General features: G+C 47.9%; 1 protein-coding gene across 1 annotated transcript in view; it reads right to left on the bottom strand.

The window, feature by feature from the left end:
• inppl1a (inositol polyphosphate phosphatase-like 1a) overlaps positions 1-26,656 on the bottom strand; it is a 270,287-nt gene that overhangs the window by 132,570 nt on the left and 111,061 nt on the right. The window contains exons 2-5 of the mRNA XM_072262518.1: positions 23,236-23,299; positions 19,267-19,417; positions 16,134-16,242; positions 7,081-7,221 (exon numbers count right to left, since the gene is read on the bottom strand). Of these exons, the coding sequence (XP_072118619.1) occupies positions 7,081-7,221; positions 16,134-16,242; positions 19,267-19,417; positions 23,236-23,299 (465 nt within the window). The remainder of the gene's footprint in view (positions 1-7,080; positions 7,222-16,133; positions 16,243-19,266; positions 19,418-23,235; positions 23,300-26,656) is intronic.

Raw genomic sequence — 26,656 nt, 5'->3', positions numbered from 1 at the left:
CAGTGTACAAAAATACCAAACTGTGTAAATAGAAAAAAAACAAATATTAAATATACATTCTCCCAATTTAAGTTCTCCTGCAGACTCCCTGCTTTCTGAACCCTTCTTGCCCTTCCACCTGTCTTTGTATTGTCCACAAAGCCATTAACTCCATCATTCAAATCATTGACATAAAATGTGAAAAGAAGGGGTCCCAATACCATCCCCTGCGGAACACCACCAGTCACCAGCAGTTAATCAGAAAAGGCACCTTTATTCCCAATCATTACCTCCTGCCAATCAGCCAATTTTCCATCTATGCCAGTATCTTTCCTGATATACCACAGGCTCTTACCATGTTAAGCAGCCTCATGTGCAGCACCTTGTCAAAGGCCTTCTCAAAATGCAAAAAAACACTTCCACTGACTCTCTGTCTATCCTGCCTATTATTTGCTCAAAGAATCCCAACAAATTTGTCAAACAAGATTTCTCCTCAGGAAACCATGCTAACTTTATCATATGCCTTCAAGTATCTTGAGACTTCATTCTTAATAAAAGACTCTAACATCTTCCCAAATACTAAGTTCAGGCTAACGAGCCTATAATTTGTTTTCTTTTGCCTTCCTCCTTAAAGAGTGGAGTGACATTTGCAATTTTCTCATCCTCCAGAACCATTCCAGAAAATAGTGATTCTTGAAAGATCATTACTAATGCCTCCATAGTCTCTTCAGCCACCTCCTTCAGTTCCCTGGGGTGTAGTCCATCTGATCCAAGTGACTTATTTACCTTGAGACCTTTCAGTTTCCAGAGCACCTTCTCCTTAGTAATAGCAACTACAGACACACTTTCATGTGACGCTCTTGAATTTCTGGCATACTGCTGGTGTCTTCCACACTGATCCAAAATAGTTATTCAGTTTGTCTGCTCATTATTATTTGTCACTCATTACTACTTCTCTAGCTTCATCTCCTAGTGGTCCGATATCCACCCGCAGCTCTCTTTTACTCTTTATACTGTACTGATCGGCCTGATTTCTGACAGTGATGAGACAGCCTACAGAGGAGAGGTTGACACCCTGACACAGTGGTGACAAGAAAACCAACTCTCCCTCAATGTACGAAAAAACAAGAGCTGATTGTGGATTGCAGGAGGAACGGAGACAGGCTCACCCTGATCAACATCAATGGGTCTGCAGTTGAGAGGGTGAGCAGTTTCAAGCTCCTTGGTATACACATCACCGATGATCTCACCTGAACTGTACACACTGGCTTTGTGTGCAAAAAAAAACACAACAGTGTCTTTTCCACCTCAGGCAGCTGAAGAAGTTTGGCATGAGCCCCCAAATCCTCAAGACCTTCTACAGGGGCACCATTGAAAGCATCCTGATTGACTGTATCACCACCGGGTACAGGAGCTGCACCAACCTTGATCGCTGGGCACTGTAGAGAGAGGTACGGACAGCCCAGCGCATCTGTGGATGTGAACTTCCCTCCACTGAGGGAATTTACAGCAGCAGGTGTGTAAAGAAGGCCTGGAAGATCATCAGGGACACCAGTGACCCCAACCATAAACTGTTCCAGCTGTTTCCGTCTGGCAAACGGTACCACAGCATTAAAGCCAGGATCAACAGGCTACGGGAAAGCTTCTTTCTACAAGCCATTAGACTTATAAATTCACATGTCTGTACATTGCAATGGAATCATAACTCAAAGATTTTTACTCCCTCACGTTGTGGGATGGATGTAAGATTTAAATAAATTCAATTCAATCCGAAAAAAACAATTGGTATCCTCTCTTATATTATCAGCCAGCTTACCTTCATATTGTGGTCAGCTATGGCCAGCCTTTTAGGAACACAGCTACACCACACAACTGCCTACCGCCCACAGTCGAACAAACTAGTGGAGCATTTCCACTGTCACCTGAAGTCGGCTCTCATGGCCCGCCTGGAAGGGCCTAACTGGGTGGATGAACTTCCCTGGGTCCTGCTTGGAATCCGCACGGCGCCCAAGGAGGATCTGCATACCTCGTCGGCCGAGTTGGTGTACAGCACACCCCTGGTCGTCCCAGGAGAGTTCATACCGGCCCCAAGGGGGCAAGAGGAGGAACCCGCAGCAGTCCTGGACAGACTACGGGAGAGGCTCGGTAACCTGGCCCCCATACCCACTTCACAGCACGGACAGAGCCCGACCTGCGTACCCAAAGACCTGCAGAACTGTAAGTTTCTTTCTGTACAATGGGGCAGACACTGGGCACTGCTACAGCGGCCCTACGAGGGGCCGTTTAAGGTGATCAGGAACAACGGGTCCATGTTCGTGCTGGACACTGGCGGGAGAGAGGTGGACCGACTCAAACCGGCCCATGTGGACTTGGCGCAGCCGGTCCGGGCTCAGGCACCGCGGCGCAGAGGCAGACCTCCCAAACAGAGGCCGATCCAGACTGTGGACATTGGGGGAGGTATCGCCGGTTCTGGGGGGGGGGGGCGGGGGGGTTATGTGGCAACCCACTTTCTGACACACACAAACCGGCTCACAACAGCGCGCGCAGGCAGAGGGCCGGCCCCAAAAAGGGCGCCAGGCCATGTTCACCAGCAGGGGGAAAATCCCGCACGTGGGAAGGGTCTAGGAATATGCATTCCCCACAGCAGTCCCCCCGGGGAGGGTGGGAATGGGAAGGCTTTAAAGGAGGCCGCCAAGTTTGAATAAACCTCTTTCTTCGCAACTACAACGCACCGACTACGTGTCGCTATTCTAGCGCTGTGTGTAGCACACCGCAACAATATTTCATATTTTCTCTCCTTACGGGTTTAAAAGCTTCCCAATCCTCTAACTTCTAATAATAAACACATTCGAGCTACATTACTGGATTTAAGAAAGACGGAGGTATTTCTATCAAGCATCTTGTAGGCCCTTTCAGGTTGGCCAAGTACTTTACAGCCCATTAAGTACTTCCTGCAATGCTGGGTCGACAGGCAGGAATTGTGTGGACTGATGTTTGCATCACTGCCTGGTATGGAGCATCACAAAAAGCTGCAATGGATTGTAGAATCAGCCAGCTCCATCACAGGCACAATCTTCCCCACCATCAAGGACATATTCAAAAGGTGATGCCTCAAGAAGGTGGTTTCCATCACCGACAACCTTCATCACCCAGGACATGCTCCTTTCTCATTGGGGAGTCAGAAGACACTCAATGTTTCAGAAACGGCTTCTTTCTCTTTGCCATCAGATTTCTGAATGGACGATGACCCCATGAGCACTGTCTCACTATTTTTGTTCTTTTTGAACCACTTATTTATTTTATTTTAAAACAATATATTTGCAGTTTTTTAAAAATGTGTTGCTCTGTACACCAATGTGATCAATTAATCGACTAACCCACACGTCACCCAGGCAGTCACAGGGAGAACTGAACCCAGGTTATACATTAGCCACATTCTGAACACACAACAGGGAGGTGAAGAAACCTCATGCAGGTATGCTGGAACATGAAGAATTCTGCAGATGCTGGAAATTCAAGCAACACACATCAAAGTTGTTGGTGAACGCAGCAGGCCAGGCAGCATCTCTAGGAACAGGTACAAAGTCCTGACGAAGGGTCTTGGCCCAAAACGTCGACTGTACCTCTTCCTAGAGATGCTGCCTGGCCTGCTGCGTTCACCAGCAATTTCAGTGTGTGTTGCAGGTATGCTGGAAGCTAGATACAGAGGGTGGGAATACGGCGCTGCTCCCTCCAAGCCAAGAATCAGAAGACGGAGAAAGCTTTTGGTTTCAGAGAAGTGTGGCTCTGTGCTCAGATTCCTCTTGGCCCGTCCACAGCTGCAACAACGTATGATTCATTTCCTCTCCTCAGCCTGCGGTTCAGCTCGGGAACACTGCTGCTTTTCTCCATACCAGGCCTGCTCAGCTTAAGCAGACAACACCAGGGTAAAGTGGAAAACCTGACACAGTTTCCTTTCCAGGAAAGTACGACCACTTTCAAAGACTCTTCACCTCATGTTCTTGATATTTATTGCCTTTTTTTTCTTTTTATATTTGCACAACTTGCTGTCTCTTGTACAATGACTGCTTATCCATCTTGTGTTTCATTTGATTTTATTATGTTTCTTTCTACTTACCGTGAATGTCCACAAAAAAATGAATGTCAGGGTTGTACTGGGTGACATACGGGTCAAGATACTTCATCAGGACTGTGGTCCTCCAGCATTTTGTTCAAGACTTCCAGAATCTGCAGGAACTCTTGTGCAAGGATAGCAGATCCCGAGTGCCTGCAGGTACTTGCCGGTGCCTCAAAGGAGTGGCAATCATTCGCTTGTGTGCCCAGGCAAGGGGCAACGGCAGACTACAGGATACTGCATTTAGAATCAGAATCAGCTTTATTATCACTGACATTTGTCACAAACTGTGAGTGGAAGAAGCTGTTCCTAAAACTTCACGCCCCTGCATCTCCTCTGATAGCTGAAATGGGAAGGGGGCATCATGTAGCGTCAGTGGTGGCCAGTGCGATCATGTTTGCTGTTATGTGCCAGGGCAGCAGGCTGAGGGTAGCAGACACCAAGAGAATCAACAAACTCATTCGTAAGGCCAGTGATGTTGTGGGGATGGAACTGGACTCTCTGACGGTGCTGTCTGAAAAGAGGATGCTGTCCAAGTTGCATGCCATCTTGGACAATGTCTCCCATCCACTACATAATGTACTGGGTGGGCACAGGAGTACATTCAGCCAGAGACTCATTCCACCGAGATGCAACACAGAGCATCATAGGAAGTCATTCCTGCCTGTGGCCATCAAACTTTACAACTCCTCCCTTGGAGGGTCAGACACCCTGAGCCAATAGGTTGGTCCTGGACTTATTTCCAGGCATAATTTACATATTACTATCTAACTATTTATGGTGTTATTACTAGTAATTATTTATGGTGCAACTGTAACAAAAATCAATTTCCCCCCGGATCAATAAAGTATGACTATGACTATTATGTGTCATGGTGTATAACGTAGGCAAGCATGCTCTTTCCGTGACTATGACTGTTCTTGGCAAGTTTTTCCTACAGAAGTGGCTTGGCATTGCCTTCTTCTGGTTAATGTCTTTACACGTATGATGACCCAACCATTATCAATACCCATCAGTGACTGTCTGCCTGGTGTCAGTGGTCACATAACCAGGACTTGTGATATGCACCAGCTGCTCATACGACCATCCACCACCTGCTCCCATGGCTTCACGTGACCCTGATCTGGGGATAAGCAGGTGCTACCCCTTGCCCAAACTAGCAGAGGGGAGGAGCGCCTTCCACCTCCTTTGGTAGAGACATATCTCCACCCTTGGTCCTGGATGATTGGTGTCCGTAATGATGGGTGGCACCTTTTTGAGGCACCACCATTTGCAGACGTCTCTGAAGGTGGGGAGGTTAGTCCCCATAATGGACCTGGTTGAATTAAGGCCTTTTCCAAACCTGCATATTGGAGTATCCGTATCAAATGGTGAAGCAATCAGTAAGAATGCTCTGTGCGGTACATCTGTGGAAATTTGCGAGTGTCTTTGGTGACATTTCAAATCATTTGTCCTTCACAATTATAGTACTGTGCTTTAATTGTGAAGGAGCAAATGAGGGAAGGAAGAGGAGAAGTTGATAAGCGGCATAGAGGAAATGGACTTTTTCCCAGGGCAGAAGTGGCTAATACGAGGGAGTATAATTTTAAGGAGGTTGGAGAAAAGTTTGGGGGGAGGGAGGAGAGAGAAGAAATGTCAGGCATAGGTGTTTTTTAATCCACACATGGAGTGGAACACCCTGCTGGGAATGTGACAGGGGCAAATACATTGGGGGCATTTAACAGACTCTTAGATAGGCACATGCATGAAAGAAAAATGGAGGGCTGTGTGGGAGGGAAGGGTTAGATTGATCTTAGAGCAGGTTAAAGGATCAGCACAACATTGTGGGCTGAAGGGGCTGTACTGTTCTAAGTTACATGCAATGCTCCTTAACCAATGCTAACGAGCAAAGAGATATTATCTGGCTCCCCAGCAGAAATAAGCCTTCACCTTTTCCCAGATCCGCTGTGGTCAACCCTTCATACTACTGCCAAAGGGATAGTGCCCCAAAACACAACTGCTTAAAACTTGTCAATTACAGGAAGAAGCCGCTGGAGGTCCATGAGCCAGTCCTCATTCCGGAAACAGAGGGGGAGAGGTCAGTAACATTAAATTCCTTGGCATTATCATTTCAGAGGATCTATCCTGGAACTGCCCATGTCTCAGTACAATCTGCATAGGACACTGGCCCTTTAACCCATGATGTTGAGCCGAACCTTTAATCTACTCCAAGACCAATCTAACCTTTCCCTCTCACATGGCCCAACATGAGAGTCATGGAGCATTACAGCAAAGAAACAGGCTCTTTGCCCCATCTAATCCATGCTGAACTGTTAACTCTACCTAGCCCCATTGACCCACATCTGGATCATAGTTCACCATACCCCTGCCATCCATGTACCTATCCAAATTTCTCATCGATGTTGAAATCACCCCTTCTGCTGGCAGTTTGTCCCACACTCGCACCATCCTCTGAGTGAAGAATTTCCCCTCTCATGTTCCCTTTAAATATTTCACCTTTCACCCTTAACCAATGATCTCTAGTTCTAGTCTCACCCAACCTCAATGGAAAAAGCCTGCATGTATTTACATTATCTATACTCAATTTTGTATACCTCTTTCAAATGTCCCCTCATTCTCCTACACTCTAGGAAATAAGAGCCCTAACCTATTCAACCTTTCCCTACAACTCAGGTCCTCAAGTCCCGGCATCATCCTTGTAAATTCCATTTTTCTTTCATTCATGTTATCTATTCATAAATCTCTTAAATGTCCCTAATGTATCTGCCTCTACCACTAACCCGGCCAGCACGTTCGACGCATCCACCACTCTCTACGCAAAAAACCGACCTCTGACATTCCCCCTGTACTTTCCTCCAATCACCTTAAAACTATGCCCTCTCGTGGTAGCCATTTCCACCCAGGAAGCAAGGTGCTGGCTGTCCACTCGATCAACTGACATTACAGTCAGGGAGGGATAGCTCCTCCAACCATTCTACAAAGCCTACCTGTTGAGCCTCTTGCAGGACGTCACTAATGCTTTGTTGAGGTGAGGGAGGGTGGTGGCACCTGCCTTGACTGCCTCCAGATCCAACACGTAGCTCGCCTTCAGGTACTCGTGGGACATGGTGGTCATCCCATTGGCCGCGCTGTGTGGATAACGAGAAATGGGTGAGAAGGAGCAAATACGGCAGGAATTAAAAGTCATAATTCCAGACCTGCCCAGAACCGCACACGGAATTGGAATGCCATGGTAGCGTGATGCTATTACAGTTCGGTGCGTCCCAGAGTTCAGAGTTCAATTCCAGTGAGGAGTTTGTACATTCTCCCCGTGAACAGTGATGTTTTCCTCTGGGTGCTCCTGTTTCCTCCCACAGTCCAAAGACGTACGGGTTAGTAGGCTAGTAATACCAGCTGGTCACTGTGATTAGGCAAGTGTTAAATAGGTGAGTTACTGGGTGGTGCGGCTCATTAGGCTTGAAGGGCCTGTTCCACGCTGTATCCCTGAATACAATTAATAAAACTGCTCAAATTAAACTCCTTCCTCCAAAGGTCCTTTAAGCTGACTGTGCTGCATTTAAATGCACATTTCCTGATGGTGCCTAATACGAATGTAACGTTCCGTTATTTTGGCTCGTGTATGTCTAGGGGAAATCCCGCCCAGCACCTGCTTCAGCAGTCCCCTCAGGGTCAATCGTCGCCCGAATCAATCACAAACATCAATCATCAGCCAGCACACCCAGTAAATTTTAACACATACACTTTATAGATATTACTAATTCTAGGGCATTAATATACATGTGATACAGAGAGGAAAGTAATGAAAAAAAAAGGCGCCAACACTTATTCAAAGTCCAAGTTCTTCGCGCGCTACCGTTGGAGCTCAAGTTCGACGTCAGACGACCACCCGAATTCCGTCGACCCACGGCTCGGGACCACCCGAAGTGATCGACCGGAGCCTCTCCGCACGTCCGCCGTCCTCCTCGTCTCTCCTCCCGACTCTCCGCCAAAACTCAGTCCACAGTCATATCATACAGCATGGCATCCGAAAACAAAACGATACATAACCACCCATTGGCTAATAGCACCCTCTTATCACCCTCTAAACCACAATAAACTGCTAGCGCAAACTCTCTGCAGCGTTAAAACACAACAAAGCCGCATTCCACAGATTAACATAACAAAAATCGCCATTTTAAATGTAACAAAAGAAAGACCCCGTACACTCTCCCCCCACCTAAAAAAAGTCATGCCCTCATGACGTTAACAGAATTCACTAGTACTCCTTGTAAAACACAAAACCCAACCCAGGTGCATAAAGCAGTGACATAACTTTGCAGGGCAGTAGAGATTACACCCTGCTCTCCCGGCGCTATATAAGTGAGTCTTTCCGGGGGATGCCTACTCCTCTGAGGCCTCAGGACTTCCTCTGTGGACTCTCCCTGTTCAGACACCCCAGGTGACCCCTCGAGCCGATCTGTCGGACCTTCCCCTTCACCGGGATCCCTCTGCCCCGGTGAGCCCTCTGGCTCGGGTTCTGCCTCCACCCTCTCCTCCCCCAATGCTGGCTGTAATACAGGCGGCTCTGCAACACCCTCCCTCGGTCCCCCTGACTCAGTGATGGAAGGGCCAAGAGTCTCTTCTCCCCGCACCGGGGAATCAGCGAACGGAAGCAGGTACCACACGTCCGAATCATCATCTTCCGATGACGTATCCCTTCTCGAGGTGGGGACCGGCCCCGTTTTCTTCGCAGCGGCCTCTTCCCGCGCCCCGCGCCCTCGCAGAGTCCTCGTACTAGGAGTAAACTCCCATTCGGACTCTAGGTCCATCTTCACCTCTCGACCCAGAGGCAACAGGTGGTTCCGATGGAGTACCTTGACAGGCCCCTGCCCGCCCTCAGGTCTCACCCGGTAAACCGGGAGATTCGGCATCTGACTCTCCACCACATATGGGGTGGCTGCCCAACGGTCCGCCAACTTGTGCTTACCCTGTAGTCCTAAATTCCGGATGAGGACTCGGTCTCCCGGCAATAGCTGGACGAACTTTACCTTCTGATCATACCTCCTTTTATTCCGCTGGTTCTGCTTGGTGGCTGCCGCCTCAGCCAACTCGTACGCCCTTTTCAACTCTCTCCTCATATCGGACACGTACTTCAGACATGGCTTCGAAGGTATTTCCCCCGCTTCAGTCCCAAAACACAGATCAATGGGCAACCTCGCTTCCCGTCCGAACATCAGATAGTAGGGCGAGTACCCCGTAGCATCATTGCGAGTACAATTGTAACAATGAACCAAATGGGCGATGTGCTGACTCCACTTACTCTTCCGTCCAATCTCCAAGGTGCCGAGCATGTCCAGCAGGGTCCGGTTAAACCTCTCGGGCTGAGGATCACCCTGAGGGTGATAGGGGGTGGTTCTGGACTTTTCAACCCCAAGCATATCCAGCAATTCATGGATAAGCCTGCTCTCGAAGTCCCGTCCCTGATCACTGTGGATCCGCCGGGGAAGGCCATAATGAACAAAGTACTTCTCCCATAACACCTTCGCCACTGTAGTCGCTTTCTGATCCTTAGTAGGAAAAGCCTGCGCATATCTAGTGTAGTGATCCGTGAGGACCAAAACATTCGCGGTATTGCTGGTGTCCGGCTCAATAGACAGGAAATCCATACACACCAGGTCCATGGGTCCTGCACTCTGCAAGTGGGATAACGGAGCCGCCTGCGCAGGCAAGGTCTTCCTCCTGACGCAACGGCTACAGGTCTTACAGTATTCTTCCACCTCCCCCCTCATCCGGGGCCAGTAAAACCGGTCCTTGACTAATCCATAGGTCTTCTCTACCCCTAAGTGCCCGGAATCATCATGTAGAGCCTGAAGCACAGCCTTTCGATACTTCTCGGGCATGACCAGCTGCCAGCGCCGGGGGTGGTCCGGAGGCGAAGTGACTCGGTACAGGACGTGGTTCTTCAGCTTCAACCGGGGCCACTCCTTCAGTAGTAGAGGAACGGAGGCATGTTTCGCCTTCTCCACCTGCCCCATATCACCCTGGCTAACCGCGTACCAGATAGTGCCAAGGCTTGGGTCATCACGCTGAGCCGCCTGTACTTCCTGGTGACTCAACTCCGGCAGCTGCCGGTTCCTCAGAGCAGTCACATTACAGTAACCAGTGGGCAGCGCGTCACCGTCAGCCCCCAGTTGATCTACTGCCCGATCCGTTCCCATCTGTGCTCCTACTTCCCCGTCGCTCCCAACTTGACACATGGCCTTTACTCCCTGGGCAGGGACACTCTTCCACTCCTCGGCCGTGCCCGACTCGTCGTGCGCCCGACGAGACAGGGCATCTGCATCGATGTTCCGACTCCCCGGGCGGTACTTCAGGCTGAACTCATAGGCAGACAAGGCTGCTACCCACCGGTGCCCAGTAGCGTCCAGCTTCGCCGAAGTCAGGATATAAGTGAGGGGGTTGTTATCAGTTCTCACTTCAAACTGGGCCCCGTATAGGTAGTCACTCAACTTGTCTACCACCGCCCATTTCAATGCCAAGAACTCCAGCTTGTGAGTGGGATAGTTTCTCTCAGATGGCGACAAGCTCCGACTGACAAACGCCACTGGCCTCAATCCGTTTCCCTGTTCCTGGTACAGAACAGCCCCAAGACCCTCGTGACTGGCATCAGTGTGTAGAACATACGGCTTCCGGGGATCAGCAAAAGCCAACACTGGGGCCTGTGTCAGCGCCCTTTTTAGAGATTGGAACGCCTCCTCACATTGAGCATCCCACCTCACTCCAAAAGGCTCCCCCGGGTTCAAGTATCCTCCTACCTCCGACCCTCGGTCTCCCTTCCTCCTCCTCCCCCCCATAGGTGGATAGCCACACAACAGCTGGTTCAATGGATGACTCATTTTCGCATATCCTTTCACGAATCGCCGGTAATATCCGCAAAACCCCAAAAACGAGCGTAAGGCGCTCACCTTCTGAGGTCTCGGCCAGGTGGTGACTGCGGCTATCTTATCCGGATCGGTGGCCACTCCATTTCGCGAGATTATGTGCCCAACATAACTGACTGACGTCTTACAGAACTGGCATTTATCCAGGGAAAGTTTTAACCCTTCCTCTTTCAGCCGACTCAGCACCTTCAGCAGCCGCTCCTCATGTTCCTCCAACGTAGATCCGAACACTATCAGGTCGTCCAGGTACACCAATACCTCCAGCAGGTTCATGTCCCCCACTGTCCGCTCCATGAGCCGCTGAAAGGTGGCTGGGGCCCCCGAGATACCTTGGGGCATTCGTTCGAACTGGAAAAACCCCAGGGGACAGATAAAGGCTGTCTTCTCCTTATCAGTCTCGCTCATCGGAATCTGGTAATACCCACTCCGCAAATCCAATACACTGAACCACTGTGCACCACTTAGACAGGCCAATGCATCTTCCACCCTCGGGACCGTATATTGGTCGGGAACAGTGCGGCGGTTCAGGGTCCTATAGTCCACGCACATGCGTACCTTCCCATTTTTCTTCCTTGCCACCACTATGGGGGACGCATATGGGCTTCGGGCCTCCGCAATAATCCCGGCATCTTTCAACTGCCGCAAGTGCTGCCGCACATCCTCCACATCTGCTGGGGCCAACCGCCGCGACCTCTCCCTAAACGGGGTGTCATTTGTTACCCGAATGGTGTGCCGAGTGCTCTTGGAAAACCCTACATCAAACTCGCCCTGAGAAAAGACATCCCCTAACTTCAGCATCTTCTCCACCAGCCTGCTCTTATACGCCGGCGGTACAGGGGAGTTTTCAAAATTAAAGGCCTCCTCGGTCAGCCGCCCCCCGTCTCCCAATAGTTCTCTTCCAGTGGGCTTCACAGGGGCGCTGGACATCACCGTCACCGGGAACAAGTGCGCGAGGGGCATCCCGCGCTTAAAGGTGATCTCCCTCTCCGTTATGTTCCGTATCATCACCCCCATCCGCCGTGCCTGTACAGCTGAGGGCCTCTGCAATTCAGGTCTCACCAGCGCCCCAGCCGGGAACCAGAACTCCCTTTCCAGGTCGTCGGGGGCGTCTACTAGCAGGGCCTCTCCCGGCGGCAATCCGGGGAATCTGGGGGTTCCCATCACTAATGCCGCCTCCCCTGGCTGTATCACCTTAGGCCTCGCCTGAGTGCACCACACCGTCCCTCGTTTGCACTCCGGGTCCAGCCCCTGGGGGTCACTCACTCCTTCGTACACTCCTCGGAACACGGGGTGTACCGAGAGGGTCTCCAAAAAGTTCTCCCCCCCCTTCTTCTTACAGGCTCCCAAGAGCCGTCGCACCAGAGGGGAGTTAGTCCCCACCAACAGGGCAGCACCACCGGTCTCCACCGGATCCGGACAAACCAACACCAGCGTCTCAAAGGCTTCCGATACTCCCACATCTCCCTCTGAAAATTCCACTCTCACTGACAAGTATCCATCGTACGGGTAATCACCATCACTTATGCCCCAAATCTCCAATGCGTTAAACGGAGTTACTGCCAAATGCTTCAGATATTGGTTGTAGAACGACCGGTACAGTAAGGTAACCTGCGACCCGGTGTCAAGGATGGCTTTCGCAAAGATCCCCTCTATCCGTAGGGACACGCTGGAACGGGGTCCCACCAGCCCATCAGGAATTTGGGCTTGTTTGTTCCGGGGTTCCATAGGGGTTTTCTGGGAACGTGTTCCTCCCGAGACTCCAGTCCGTTCCCTCACTGAGCCTCTCTTAAGTTTCCCGACACCTCTCCCTTCTTGGTGGCCTGGGGGCCCTCCCCCCTCGGCGCATTTCGTCTCTCACAATCCTTCCGTAAGTGGCCAGCTTCCCCACAGTGGTAGCACGCCCCCGGCCACTCACATTCCCGGCGGAAATGCCCCTCTCTCCCACAGTTATAGCACCCACTACTCGCCGCCTCTCTCCTCCCGATACGGGCCCCCGAGGACCCCTTGGATTTCTCTGGTCTCATCCCGGCTACCACCTCCTGAACCGCTGAAAACCGTCCCTGAGGGTCCGAGCCCCCTGGTCGGCCCAAAGCACACTCCTCGGCCCGTACCTCTCGGATCAGCCGTCCGAATGATGGAGGGGAGCTCTGCTTAAATGACTGCCGTACACTCCAAGCCACCCTGTCATCCTCCCGGGAACCGCTACATATCTGGCTCATCCTTAACTCCGCCACATCGTCCTCCCTCACTATACCTCGTCGCAGCAACCCCGTAAGCTTTCCTTCCAGCCTGAAAGCATAGTCGGAGAGCTTTTCCCCTCTTCTCTGCCCCATCCGTTGAAACTCTGCTAAATGCCGCCAGGGATCCCCTGACAGTCCAAACACTTCCTCCAAAGCGTCTAAACACTCCGATAGGGAAGCCAAGGGGCGTGCCGCTCTCAGATCGCGGACCACCCGGGCTGCCCCGCCCCTTAAGCTTTCCACCAATCGCTGTCTCTTTTCCTCATCCGAAACTGGCCACACCTCTAACAATTGGGATGTATCTTCAACCCAGGTCTCATAGTCATCCTCCCCTTCCGGGGTGGGCTTGGCTCCCGAGAAAATTCTCAGCTTCGGGCGGTGCACCTCAACCCTTCTCGCCAGGGAGATAATGGCAGCCGTTAACTCGGCAGTCTCCTCAAGCCCATGGGGGCGAGGCCTGGCCAAACCTTCCCACTCCGCACCTCTACCTCTTGCTACGGGCACCCGGCCGGGGGCCTCAACTAGCTCCTCCGGCACCTCCTCACTTGCGTCCTCGGGGAGGGTATGGAGACCCCACGGCCCCGCCTCCCCCTGGACATGGACTGTCGCTGGTAATTCTAAAGCCATGACGTCGGCACTCGCCCACACCAACATCCAGCAAGCCTCCAGTTCTTTCCCACCCCTTCTAGCTACAAGTTCTACCTGCCCGATACCTTTAATCAAACTCAACCCTCGCACCAGTACCTCTGCCGGAATGCGATAATCGACCCCGCTTACCACACACGCATGATTCACCGGTACCTCCTCCATTTCACACCAACTTACAATCTTATCTCGCTCCATCTTCACACCACTTACCGCAACCACAAGTACAACTTTCCCGAAAAAAAATCCAAATCCCTGACGGTAGCCCCCACTTGTAACGTTCCGTTATTTTGGCTCGTGTATGTCTAGGGGAAATCCCGCCCAGCACCTGCTTCAGCAGTCCCCTCAGGGTCAATCGTCGCCCGAATCAATCACAAACATCAATCATCAGCCAGCACACCCAGTAAATTTTAACACATACACTTTATAGATATTACTAATTCTAGGGCATTAATATACATGTGATACAGAGAGGAAAGTAATGAAAAAAAAAGGCGCCAACACTTATTCAAAGTCCAAGTTCTTCGCGCGCTACCGTTGGAGCTCAAGTTCGACGTCAGACGACCACCCGAATTCCGTCGACCCACGGCTCGGGACCACCCGAAGTGATCGACCGGAGCCTCTCCGCACGTCCGCCGTCCTCCTCGTCTCTCCTCCCGACTCTCCGCCAAAACTCAGTCCACAGTCATATCATACAGCATGGCATCCGAAAACAAAACGATACATAACCACCCATTGGCTAATAGCACCCTCTTATCACCCTCTAAACCACAATAAACTGCTAGCGCAAACTCTCTGCAGCGTTAAAACACAACAAAGCCGCATTCCACAGATTAACATAACAAAAATCGCCATTTTAAATGTAACAAAAGAAAGACCCCGTACACGAAAAAAAATCAACAGGTGTAGAACTGGATTAGGAATTTGGAAAAAGAATAAACTGTTTTGCAGTTTAATCCAGGATCGAACTCTTTCAATGCAGTTTTACATGACAAAGCTTTGTACCTTGGATTAATAAAAATAAATCAATTTTAGATTAAAAGGCTTGTGCAACAGCATTCCAAATTTCTATTATCTCCTATACACAGAAATATTTCCCAATTTTATCCTGAATGGCTGGCTCTAGTTTTTAGAACATGGGACATTACACAGCACAATACAGGCCCTTCGGCCCACAATGTTGTGCCAGCCTTTTAACCTACTCCAAGATCAATCTAAACCTTCGTTCCTATATACATCTTCATTCTTAGAAGCAGAATTAGGCCATTTGGCCAATTGAGTTTGCTCCACCATTTCATTATGGCTGACTTAATGTCCCTCTCAACCCCATTAATCTGCCTGCACCCCATAACCTTCAATGTCCCAATTAATCAATCTTCACTTTAAATATACCCAATGACTTGGCCTCCACATCCGTCAGTGGCAATGAATTCCACATATTCACCATCCTCTGGCTAAAGATATTCCTCACTGTCTCTGTTCTAAAGGGACGTTCTTCTGTTTTGAAGCTGTGCTGTGTCCTCCGGTCCTAGACTCCCCCACTACAGGAAACATCCTCTCCACATCCACTCCATTCAGACCGTTCAATATTTAATAGGTTTCAATTAGATCCACCCTCATTTTCCTAAACTCTAGCGAGTACTGGCCCAACGCCATTAAAAGCTCATCATTGACCTTTTCAATCCCGAGTCATTCTCGTGAACCACCTCTAGACCCTCCCCAAAGCCAGCACATCCTTTCTTAATTATGAGACCCACATAATTGTTCACAATATTCCACCTGTGATCTGACCAGTGCCTTATAAAGCCTCAGCATTATATCCCTGCTTTTAACTTCTAGCCCTCTCAAAATCATTAGTCAGGGTGTGAAACATTACAGGGATTAGGCATGATAATGTGGGTAAAAGGGAAAATAGATCAGCCATGATGAAATGGTGGAGCAGACTCGATGGGCTGAATAGCCTAATTTTGCTCTCATCGCTTATGGTCTTAATGGCCCAAGTCCCTGAGTGTCATGGTCTGCAGAATCATGGCGCATGGGATATTGTTCTGGAGCCATGTTTCTACAAGAGCAAGACTGCAGCAGTTTCTCATCTAACACTAGCACAGCTATAGATGAATTCAATCCAGCTTGTCTTCTACTGAACGAACACTGGAGGGCAGCACCAATAAGAGGGGCCAGCCCCCAGCTCAGCACAGACACCCACCATGCTACACCGGGTTTTGTTGCATTTACCTCTCTCCTGTCCCATCCTGAGCCACGGGGGAGAGGCAGGTACCAGGACTGCCTGGGAAGCTGGTGGAGGCAGAGCGAGGGGGCAATGGTGGCCTCTCATCTTCACAATCTGCGAAAGGAACAGGAAATGATAAAGGGTACCGTATCAACTAGGAAACAAGGGAACCCTGTCAGGTAAAGTGAATGGATGAGTTGCCACCCCAAGTGCATCATACTAACTTGAAAATATCACCAGTCATCCAGTCGCTGGGAGGAAAAACATGGGTCTCTCGCTTACCATCTCCTTCACACAGTGGAAACACCTTCACCCAAACAGAACAGTTCAGATATAGGCTCCAAACGTGAAAAAATCTGCAGATGCTGGAAATCCAAAGCAACACATACAAAATAGTGGAGGAACTCAGCAGGTCAGGCAGCATCTGTGGAAATGAATAAACAGTCGACGTTTCAGTCCTGATCACGGGTCTCGGCCCCGAAACGTCAACTGTTCACTCTTTTCCATAGATGCTGCCTAGTCTGCTGCATTCCTCCAGCATTTTGTGTGCGTTGCTACAGAAACAGGCCCTTTGATCTGAACGAGAGCAGCAGTTAGTGCCAGCACTGCAGTACAATGTTCAGCGTAACACTTCACAATGCCAACGATCTCGATCTGGGTATCATTCCTGCCGCTGCCCACAAGGAGTTTGCATGTCTCCCCATGTCTGTGTGGGTTTTCTCCGGGTGTACCAGTTTCCTCCACATTCCGAAGACCGGCAAGTTGGAGTTAGTAAATTGTGGGCAAGCTACGTTAGTGTCAGAAGTGTGGTGACACATCCTTAATCTGCGTTGGTTGTTGACTCAGACGACACATTTTATCCTGTGTTTTGATATAGACGTGAAAAAGAAAGCTCATCTTTAATCTTTAAATCTTTAATGATACCAATTTACACTGCACAACATGGTCCCAGCCCATATATGTGTGTGTTTAAATACCTCTTAAACAAAGCTTTTGCAGCTGCATTCTCCACCTTCCTGGCAGCATGTTCCAGGCTGTGCGCAAGGAAAACTTGTCCACACATCTCCTTTCAATATTCCTCTCTATCCCTGACAACTATGCCCACTGCTATCTAACGTTTCCACCTTGTAAGAAAGATCTGGACTGTCAGCCCTATCTATACCTCTCAATTTTATAAATTTCTGTCGGATCTCCCCTCAGCCTCCACGTTGCAGAAAAATTCTTGTAAAAACACTTGCCCCGTAAATCTGCGTGAAACTTCCCCCTCACCTTAATCCAATGCTCACTAAATTGTGACATTTCGATCTTGGGCAAACAGCTCCATCTACCCTGTGCCAGTCATAATTCTGTCCATGAGACTATAAGACACAGCAGAATGAGGCCATTCAGCCCATCAAGTTTGCAGACATCCCACCCTGCAAAAACTCATTTCAAAGAGGTAGCACCATCAATTTGCGGGAGACTTCTGGGAGAGGTGGGATGTCTGCAATAGAGTAGCTCCTTAGCAGCTAGCCAGCTAGTTTAAATAACGTTAGCTATGCTAATGAACGAATGACACCTGTTAAACTCACCTCAACATGTCTTTTACAGTATTAACCCACAGCAAGTAACACTGTCATTATTTTTGACCCCTATTAGGCAGGGGTACACTTTAGTGTAGTCTGGGGTGATGTACGTTTTATATTTTCTTTTTTGGAACACTCTGCCACTCTGACTTTTTTTTGGAACTCTCTTGCTCGTGGTTGCTCTCACTCGTGCTTGCTTTCTTGCTCTTGCTCTCTCTCGCTTTCTCACTCTCACTTGCTTTCCCGCACTCTCTCATGGTTACTCTCACTCGTGCTCGCTCTTTCGCGCTTGCTTTCTCACTCTCTCTTTCTCTCTCACGCTTGCTTTCTCGCTGTCTCGCGCTTGCTTTCTTGCTCTCACTCTCGTGCGTTCTCTCACACTCGCTCTCAAAAAAATCAATTTCCGGGACATTGTATATAATTTGCGGGCATCAGGGAGCCACTATTAATTTGCAGGAGACTCCCGGAACTTCCAGGAGAGGTGGGGATGTCTGAGTTTGCTCCACCATTCCATCATGGCTGACTTACTTTTAATCTCAAGATCATTCTCTGCATTCTCCCCGTAACCTTTAACACTCTGAATAATCAAGAACCTAACATCCTGTGATACAAATATACTCAATGATTTGGCCTACATGGCCATCTACGGCAGTGAATTCCACAGATTCACCACCCTCTGGCTAAAGAAATTGCTCCTCATCACTGTTCTAAGCGGACGTCCCTCTATTCTGAGGCTGTGCTGTGCCCTCTGGTGCTGGGCTTCCCCACTGTAGGAAACATCCTCTCATCTAATCTACCTAGGCTTTTCAATATTCGGTAGATTTCACTCAGAAAGCAGCAGCTCACTCTTCCCTTCTCAAAACCTACTGTGGATCAGTAGTAAATGCCGGCCTCGCCCAGATCTCAAAAATGCATCTTGTAAAGCGTCAAGGGGAAAGTTTAATCACTCTGTCAAAAAAGTAGCCCTTCAAACAAACAAACTTCTCCCACAATGCGGTTCAGAGTGGAGGGCGAGTAGGCATGGAGGAACTCAGCAGGTGTGGAATGGAATAAACAGTCAAAATTTCAGGCCAAGATCCTTCATCAGGACTGGAAAGGAAGAGGAAAGAAGCCAGAATAAGAAGGTGGGGGAGGAAGAGGTGCACAAGCTAGAAGGAGATGGTGTGAAAAAGTGAGAGGGAAGCTGGGTGGGGGAGGGGGGATAAATTAAGAAGCTGGGAGAGGATAGGTGGAATAGGTGAAGGGTTGAAGAAGGAGGAATCTGATAGGAGGGGAGCATGAACCATGAAAGAAAGGGAAAGAGAAGGGACACCAGAGGAAGAGAAGGACTAATATCATCATCACGACTTCACCTTCAAGCATGAAGAGTCTCAGCCCAAAACATCAACTGTTTATTCCCCTCCAAAGATGGCCTGGGCTGCTGAATTCCTTCAGCATTTTGTGTATGTTACTCTGGATCTCCAGCATCTGCAGAATCTCTTGTGAGTGAAAATGGATGTCAGACTCAGCGACTGAGCCAGGGAAACGAGTCGGTACCGACAGGATAACTAGTTCTTCCTGCAGCAACAGTTACCCGAGTAGTCTTTGTCCTCTGCTGTCTCCTTCTTGTCCTCCCTCTCCACGGGGTAGAGCAGGGTGCTGACCAGGCCCTGGTTTGGCTGCAGGTATGACGTGATGAGCTCATTCAGAGTTTTGAATCTCCTCACCTGAACACCCTGGGAGGTCTGTGTTAATGGAAAGCACAAGGTAACTAGAGCCCACCCCAGTTCACTGCAAACCAGCAGGTAAATCAGAATCAGGGTTATTATTACTGAAATTTGTTGATTTACAGCAGCAATACACAAACCCTGAGTTAAAAGGAGAGGTTTATTTTTAATTTTGATTTATTTAGAGATACATACAGCACAAAGGAGGCCCTTCTGCCCAGCAACCCACCAATTTAACCCTAGCCTAATCACGGGACAATTTACAACAACCAATTAACCTACTGACCAGTGGGAGGAAACCGGAGCACCTGGAAGAAACCCACACAATTATGGGGAGAATGCACAAACTTTCTTACAGAGGAACTGAACTCTAAACTCCGGAACGCCCCAAGCTGTAACGGCATCTCACTAACCGCTACGCTACTGTGACGTCCTATGACTATATACCGTACTGAACAAAACCCTTGGGCACAGAAGGTTTTTTGTATGGTTTCCGATGGTATGGCCTCCACAGAGCCCTGATCGCAACAGCATCAAGGCTGTCTGGATTACCTGGAGAGACAGAAGCAAGCGAGACAGCCAAAATCTGCAGAACAGCTGTGGCAACTTCTCCAAGATGCTTTGAAAAACCTACCAGCTGATTTTCTTATAAAACTGCATGACAGTGTACCTTAGAAAACTGATACAGTTCTAAAGGCAAAAGGGTGGTCACACCAAATACTGATTTGATTATTTTTACTGTTCTTTGTAGACATTTTTTGATATTTTGAAATTTTTCATTTCATTATTCTTAAAAGTATCTTTGCTTTACAGATTTTTTTTTACATGTGCCTAAGACTTTTGCATGGTACTGTACAGAGTACAAATAAATCTCCTCACCCCCTGCTTTATGGCTCTTTTCTATAAACTTTTCTTTCAAAACTACTGCAGTTCATGACATTAAATTTCAAATTCAGACCCATTTCTAATGTGAACAAAACCTGTAATGACGTGCTTGATGAAATTGCCCAGATCTTGGCTGATTTACAAGTGAAAATCAAAGCATTATCCTGCTCCAGTTTTAGCCTTGGAGGGCCATATAATTTGCTCATTAACTTGTATCTGTGAGGAAGAAACCTCTGACAAACTGCTGACAGAAAATATTGCCAGGGAGGTATTCCCATGGGCAAAATCTCCCTTTCTTCATTTTTCACTTCAATATAGAAAAGATGCTATATTCCTCTTGGCAAGAAAATGGGGCGCCACAGTACCCTAGCGGTTAGCGCGATGCCATTACAGTTCCGGACATTCATAGTTCAGAGTTCAATTCTGACATCACCTGCAAGTTTGTACGTCCTTCCCATGAGCCGCATGGGCTTCCTCTGGGTTTCTCGGTCCAAAGGTGTAGTGATTAGTAGGTTAATTGGTCATTGTACATTGCCCCGTGATTAGGCTAAATAAGTGGATTGGTGTGCCAGAGGGGCCTGTTCTGTGCTGTATCTTTAAAAATAAGTGACCATGCTCAGCAAGGGTGAGTTTTCTATGCTTTATGACTTGATGACCAGACAGCACCACCTCAGAATACGACTTGATGGGCTGAATGGCCTGATTCGACTCCTATGACTGGGTTAACAGAACTTATGGAAGCATTACAGCCGGGCAAGTGCTTGTTCAGCCGTTTCAATCTGTCTAAGAACAATCTTGTGTAAAAAAAAATCATTTATTTTAAAGTTTAAATTTATTTTTTTAAATTAAAAACACAATGACTGCAGCAATAACAAGAGCTTTAATCCTTAGCCCAGTATATCCCACATATCTGTCAAATTCCCTTTCGAAAGCAATGCTTTTGTCTGCCACTAAGGTTATTTCAGGAAATGAACATCAGACTGTGACAACTGTGTGCGCAGAGAAAAAGCTCCATACGTTATTCTGAGCTATTGATCTTTCCGGCAAGAAAAACATTTTCTCTTTATTCACTTTGCCTCAGCTACTCAAGGTTTTGGATTTCTCAAATCACCACTTAATGGCCTCTGTCCGAGGAGAATAAATGCAGCTTCTCCTGTCTAATTACATAATTAAAGTTGATAAAACCTGAAGCCATTCTGCTAATGCCTTTCTGAACATTCCCCAGGGCCCACAGATCCTCTCGATAGAACGCAGGACAGTACAGGATCTTCAGCACACAATGTTGTGCCGACCTTGTAACCCACTCCAAGATCAATCGAACCCTTCTCTCTCACGTAGCCTCCATTTTACTATCATTCATGTGCCTATCGAATTGTCGCTTAAGTATCCCTTATGTACCTGGAAGTTCAAAATTCAAAGTAAACTTATTATCAAAGTACGTATGTGTCACCATACACTCAATATTATGTTGAAATTGTATAAGATGTTGGTGAGGCCTAATTTGGAGTATTGTGCCCAGTTCTGGTCACCTACCTGCAGGAAAGATGTAAATAAGGGTTGAAAGAGTGCAAAGAAAATTTATAAGGATGTTACCGGGACCTGAGGACCTGAGTTATAAGGAAAGGTTGAATAAATTTGGACTTTATTCCCTAGGATGTAGAAGATCGAGGGGAAATTTGATAGAGGTGTACAAAATCATGAGGGAGTATAGATAGGGTAAATGCAAGCAGGCTTTTTCCACTGAGGCCGTGTGAGACTACAACTAGAGGTCATGGGTTAAGAGTGAGAGGTGAAATGTTTAAGGGCAACATGAGGGGGAACATCTTCACTCAGAGGGTGACGAGACTGTGGAACGAGCTGCCAGTGAAAGTGGTGGACTCCAGCTCGATTTTAACATTAAAGAGCAATATGGGTAAGTACATGGAAGCTGCAGAGAAAAACAAAGAAATGCAACAGAGTCAGTGAAAAACTACACACAAAGACTGACAATCAATGTGCAGAAGACAACTATGCAAATATTAATAATAAAATAAATAAATAGGTAATACTGAGTTGTAGAGTCTTTGAAAGTGAGTGTGTAGGTTGTGGAATCAGTTCAGAGTGAGGCGAGTGAAGTTATCCTCTCTGGTTCAGGAGCCTGATGGTTGAAGGATAACTGTTCCTGAACCTGGTGGTGTGGGACCTCCTTCCCGATGGCAGCAGTGAGGACAGAGCATGGCCTGGCTGGTGGGGGCCTTTGATGATGGATGCTGCTTTCTTGTGGAGTGCTCCTTGTAAATGGGGAGAGCTTCACCAGTGATGGACTGGCTCTGTCTACCACTTCTACCAGCACCCTGGCACTTACCACTTTATAAAAAACCTACCTCTGACATCCTGCTATACTTTCTCCCACTCACCTTAAAATTATGACCCCTTGTAGTAGCCATTTCTGCCCTGGGCAAACGTCTCTGACCGTCTACTTCATCAATGGCTCACGTTATCATTTACACCTCCATCAAGTCACCTCTCATTCTCCTTCGCTCCAAAGAGAAAAACCTTCAACTTTTCTTCATAAGACATGTTCTCTATCCAGGCAGCAACCCGGTAAATCTCCTCTGCACCCTCTCTAAAGCAGGGGTGGTCAATCTTTTACATGCCATGCCTCAATTTTTTCACTCACGAGTTCAGATGCGCCATACAACTCTTGTACCCCCCATTCAATTCTTGTAAAAATATGTTAATATAGAACTCGTGCGTGAAAAAAATAGCATCTGAACTCGTGTGAAAAAATTGACGCATGGAATGTAAAAGGTTGGCCACCCCTGCAAAAGCATTCACATCCTTCCTAATAATGAGGCAACCAGAACTGAACACCATATTCCAAGTGTGGTCTAACCATGGTTTTATAGAGCTGCAACGTTACCTCAGAATAACGACAAAATATGTGGAACATCTGAAACGGCATCTCTTACCTGTACTGCCAGAAAATCATCTTCATCCGGCAAGATCCTGTAAGTATGCACGTGCTTCTGATACCTAGGAAAGACAAGACCGACATGAGTCGACTTTCCACTGACACTGCTCAGATATCAAGCTCAGTGCTCCACATCCTCCACAAGCTCACTTAGGTCTACTTTCTGAGGAGGCTGAAAGATCTGCACTTTGCACATCTACAAAAACTGCATTGTGGTAGACAAGGTAGTTCTACAACAGGTAGTCAAACTGTCCAACGCATCACCCGCACCAGCCTATCCACCGTGAGGGACAGAGCCAGTAAGAAAAGGGCCAGTAACATCATGAAGGACCCCACCAACCCTGCTCATGGACTGTTCGTCCCACTCCCATCAGTGAGGAGGCTACATAGCATCCACACCAGGACCACCAGACTCAAAAACAGTTACTTTCCCCAAGCAGTAAGGCTGATCAACACCTCCACCCACAAACCCACCCCTCCACACCCCAACCACCACTACTTTATCATTTCCTGTCAGTCACCTTATGGACATACAATCAATAAATGTACATAAGCTATCTTATGTATTTATATTTATTGGGTTTTTTAATGTATTCTTTATTTTATTGCGTTTTTCTTTGTGGTGCATCGGATCTGGAGCAACATTATTTTATTCAAAGCAACACACACAAAATGCTGGAGGAACTCGGATCCGACAGCATCCATGGAAAAGAATAAACAGCCAATGTTTCGAGTCTCAGCAAGACTGAGAAGGAAGGGGATGCCGGAATAAAAAGGTGGAGGGAGGGGAGGGAAGAGAGGCTAGCTGGAAGGTTTAAGGTGAAGTCAGGTGGGTGGCAAAGGTCAAGGGCTGGAGAAGAAAGAATCTGAAAGGAGAGGAGAGTGGACAATAGGAGAAAGAGACCCAGGGGAAGTAATAGGCAGGTGAGAAGTGAAAGATCAGAGTGGGGAATAGAGGAGAGGGGAGGAGAGGATTGGGAATCTATTCACCAGAAGGAGAAATCGATATTCATGCCACCAGGTTGAGGGCTACCCAGACAGAACATAAGGTGTTGCCCTTCCATCCTGAGGATGGCCTCATCTTGGCACCGAGGAGGCCATGAGTGGGAACGTCCCATTCAGAATGGGAACAGGAATTGGAATGAAAGTGTTTGGCCACCAGGAAGTCCCACTTGTGGCAGATGGCGTGGAGGTTCTCTTTTACACACATGTACTGCAAATCTTGAACTATGAACTCCAAGATGACCATCTCAACTCATCCCATTCACCCACTGTTTCCTAATCATGCCTACATACGAAATGACATTGCCAAGTGTAGCTACTTGTAGCTTGCTGGGAATGAACTGGCACCATTCAATATTCCGGATTGGTTAATGTAACTTCCAGTATACAGGAGAATGAAATAATTGTTACTCCAGATCTGAAGCACCACAAAAAGATAAAGATCACAATGATAACAAAACCACACAATAAATAAACACATAAGCTAGCTCAGAGTCGGACCGTGGTCGGGCATGGCAGGGAGAGTTTTCTTCCTTCTCCCGTCTGCATGAGATGTGGGACATTCGAGAGACTTTGAACTTATTTTACTGTGCCATGGCCTGTTCTTCATCAAGTTATGGCATTGTTGCACTGTTGTAACTATATGTTATAATTAGGTGGTTTTTGTCAGTTTTTTTCAGTCTTGGTCTGGCCTGTGTTTTTGTGATATCACACCGGAGGAATATTGTATCATTTCTTAATGCATGCATTACTAAATGACAACAAAAGAGGACTGTGTGTCCTCATAATCTAATATACACAGATTGATCGCATGTCCCTAAAGTGACGCTAGGTGCAGGAGTGTCTGTACGTAAGGTGACTGACAGGAAATGATAAAGTAGTGGTGGTTGGAGGTGTGGGTTAGTGGGTAGAGGTGTTGATCACCCTTGCTGTTTGGGGAAAGTAATTGTTTTTGAGTCTGGTGGTCCTGGTGGGAATGCTACGTAGCCTCCTGATGGGAGTGGGACAAACAGTCCGTGAGCAGGGTGGGTGGGATCCTTCATGATATTACTGACCCTTTTCTGGCACCTTTCTGTATTGATGTCTTTGATGGCAGCTAGTCATAGTCATACTTTATTGATCCCAAGGGAAATTGGTTTCATTACAGTTGCACCATAAATAATTAAATAGTAATATGTAAATTATGCCAGGAAATAAGGCCAGGACCAGCCTATTGGCTCAGGGTGTCTGACCCTCCAAGGGAGGAGTTGTAAAGTTTGATGGCCACAGGCAGGAATGACTTCCTATGACACTCAGTGTTGCATCTCGGTGGAATGAGTCTCTAGCTGAATGTACTCCTGTGCCCAACCAGTACATTATGTAGTGGATGGGAGACATTGTCCAAGATGACATGCAGCTTGGACAGCATCCTCTTTTCAGACACCACCGTCAGAGAGTCCAGTTCCATCTCCACAACATCACTGGCCTTACGAATGAGTTTGTTGATTCTGTTGGTGTCTGCTACCCTCAGCCTGCTGCCCAGCACACAACAGCAAACATGATAGCACTGGCCACCACAGACTTGTAGAACATCCTCAGCATCGTCCGACAGATGTTAAAGGACCTCAGTCTCCTCAGGAAATAGAGACGACTCTGACCCTTCTTGTAAACAGCCTCAGTGTTCTTTGACCAGTCCAGTTTATTGTCAATTCGTATCCCCAGGTATTTGTAATCCTCCACCATGTCCACACTGACGATGGAAACAGGGGTCACCGGTACCTTAGCTCTCCTCAGGTCTACCACCAGCTCCTTAGTCTTTTTCACATTAAGCTGCAGATAATTTTGCTTACACCATGTGACAAAGTTTCCTACCGTGGCCCTGTACTCTCTTGCTGATGTATCCAACTATGGCAGAGTCATGAGAAAACTTCTGAAGATGGCAAGACTCTGTGCAGAAAGGCTGGTGCCAGTGATGTGCCAGGCAGGTTTGACTGCCCACTGCCTGCCGCGGTGCAGTTTCTGTATCATGCAGACTGTCAGGATGTCTCAACTGCGCATCTGTAGGACAGAAGTATGTGCACAGCCCGTGTTTCCTACACAATGTTAGTGAACACTTCTGGTTCATTGTAAAGTGCTATTTGGTATGTGGCAAGGAAGGCAAATGCAATGCTAGCATTCATATCGTGAGGACTAGAATACAAGAGCAAGGATGTAATTCTGAGGCTTTATAAAGCATTTTTCAGAGGTTTATAAAGCACTAGTGAAGGTTGATAGGTTCTTGATTAGTCAGGGTGTCAAAGTTTATGGGGAGAAGGCAGTAGAATGGGGAGAAGAGGGATAATAAATCAGCCATCGTGGAATAGCAGAACAGACTCAGTGGGTTGAATGGCCTATTTCTGCTCCCATGACTTATGGTTATAGTCATAGTCCTAATTCCA

Source organism: Mobula birostris, chromosome 7 (genome assembly GCF_030028105.1).
Source record: "Mobula birostris isolate sMobBir1 chromosome 7, sMobBir1.hap1, whole genome shotgun sequence".
Lineage (NCBI taxonomy): Eukaryota > Metazoa > Chordata > Chondrichthyes > Myliobatiformes > Myliobatidae > Mobula > Mobula birostris.
Note: the sequence above shows the minus strand (reverse complement) of the source record. Positions and strands in the feature narration are given on the sequence as shown.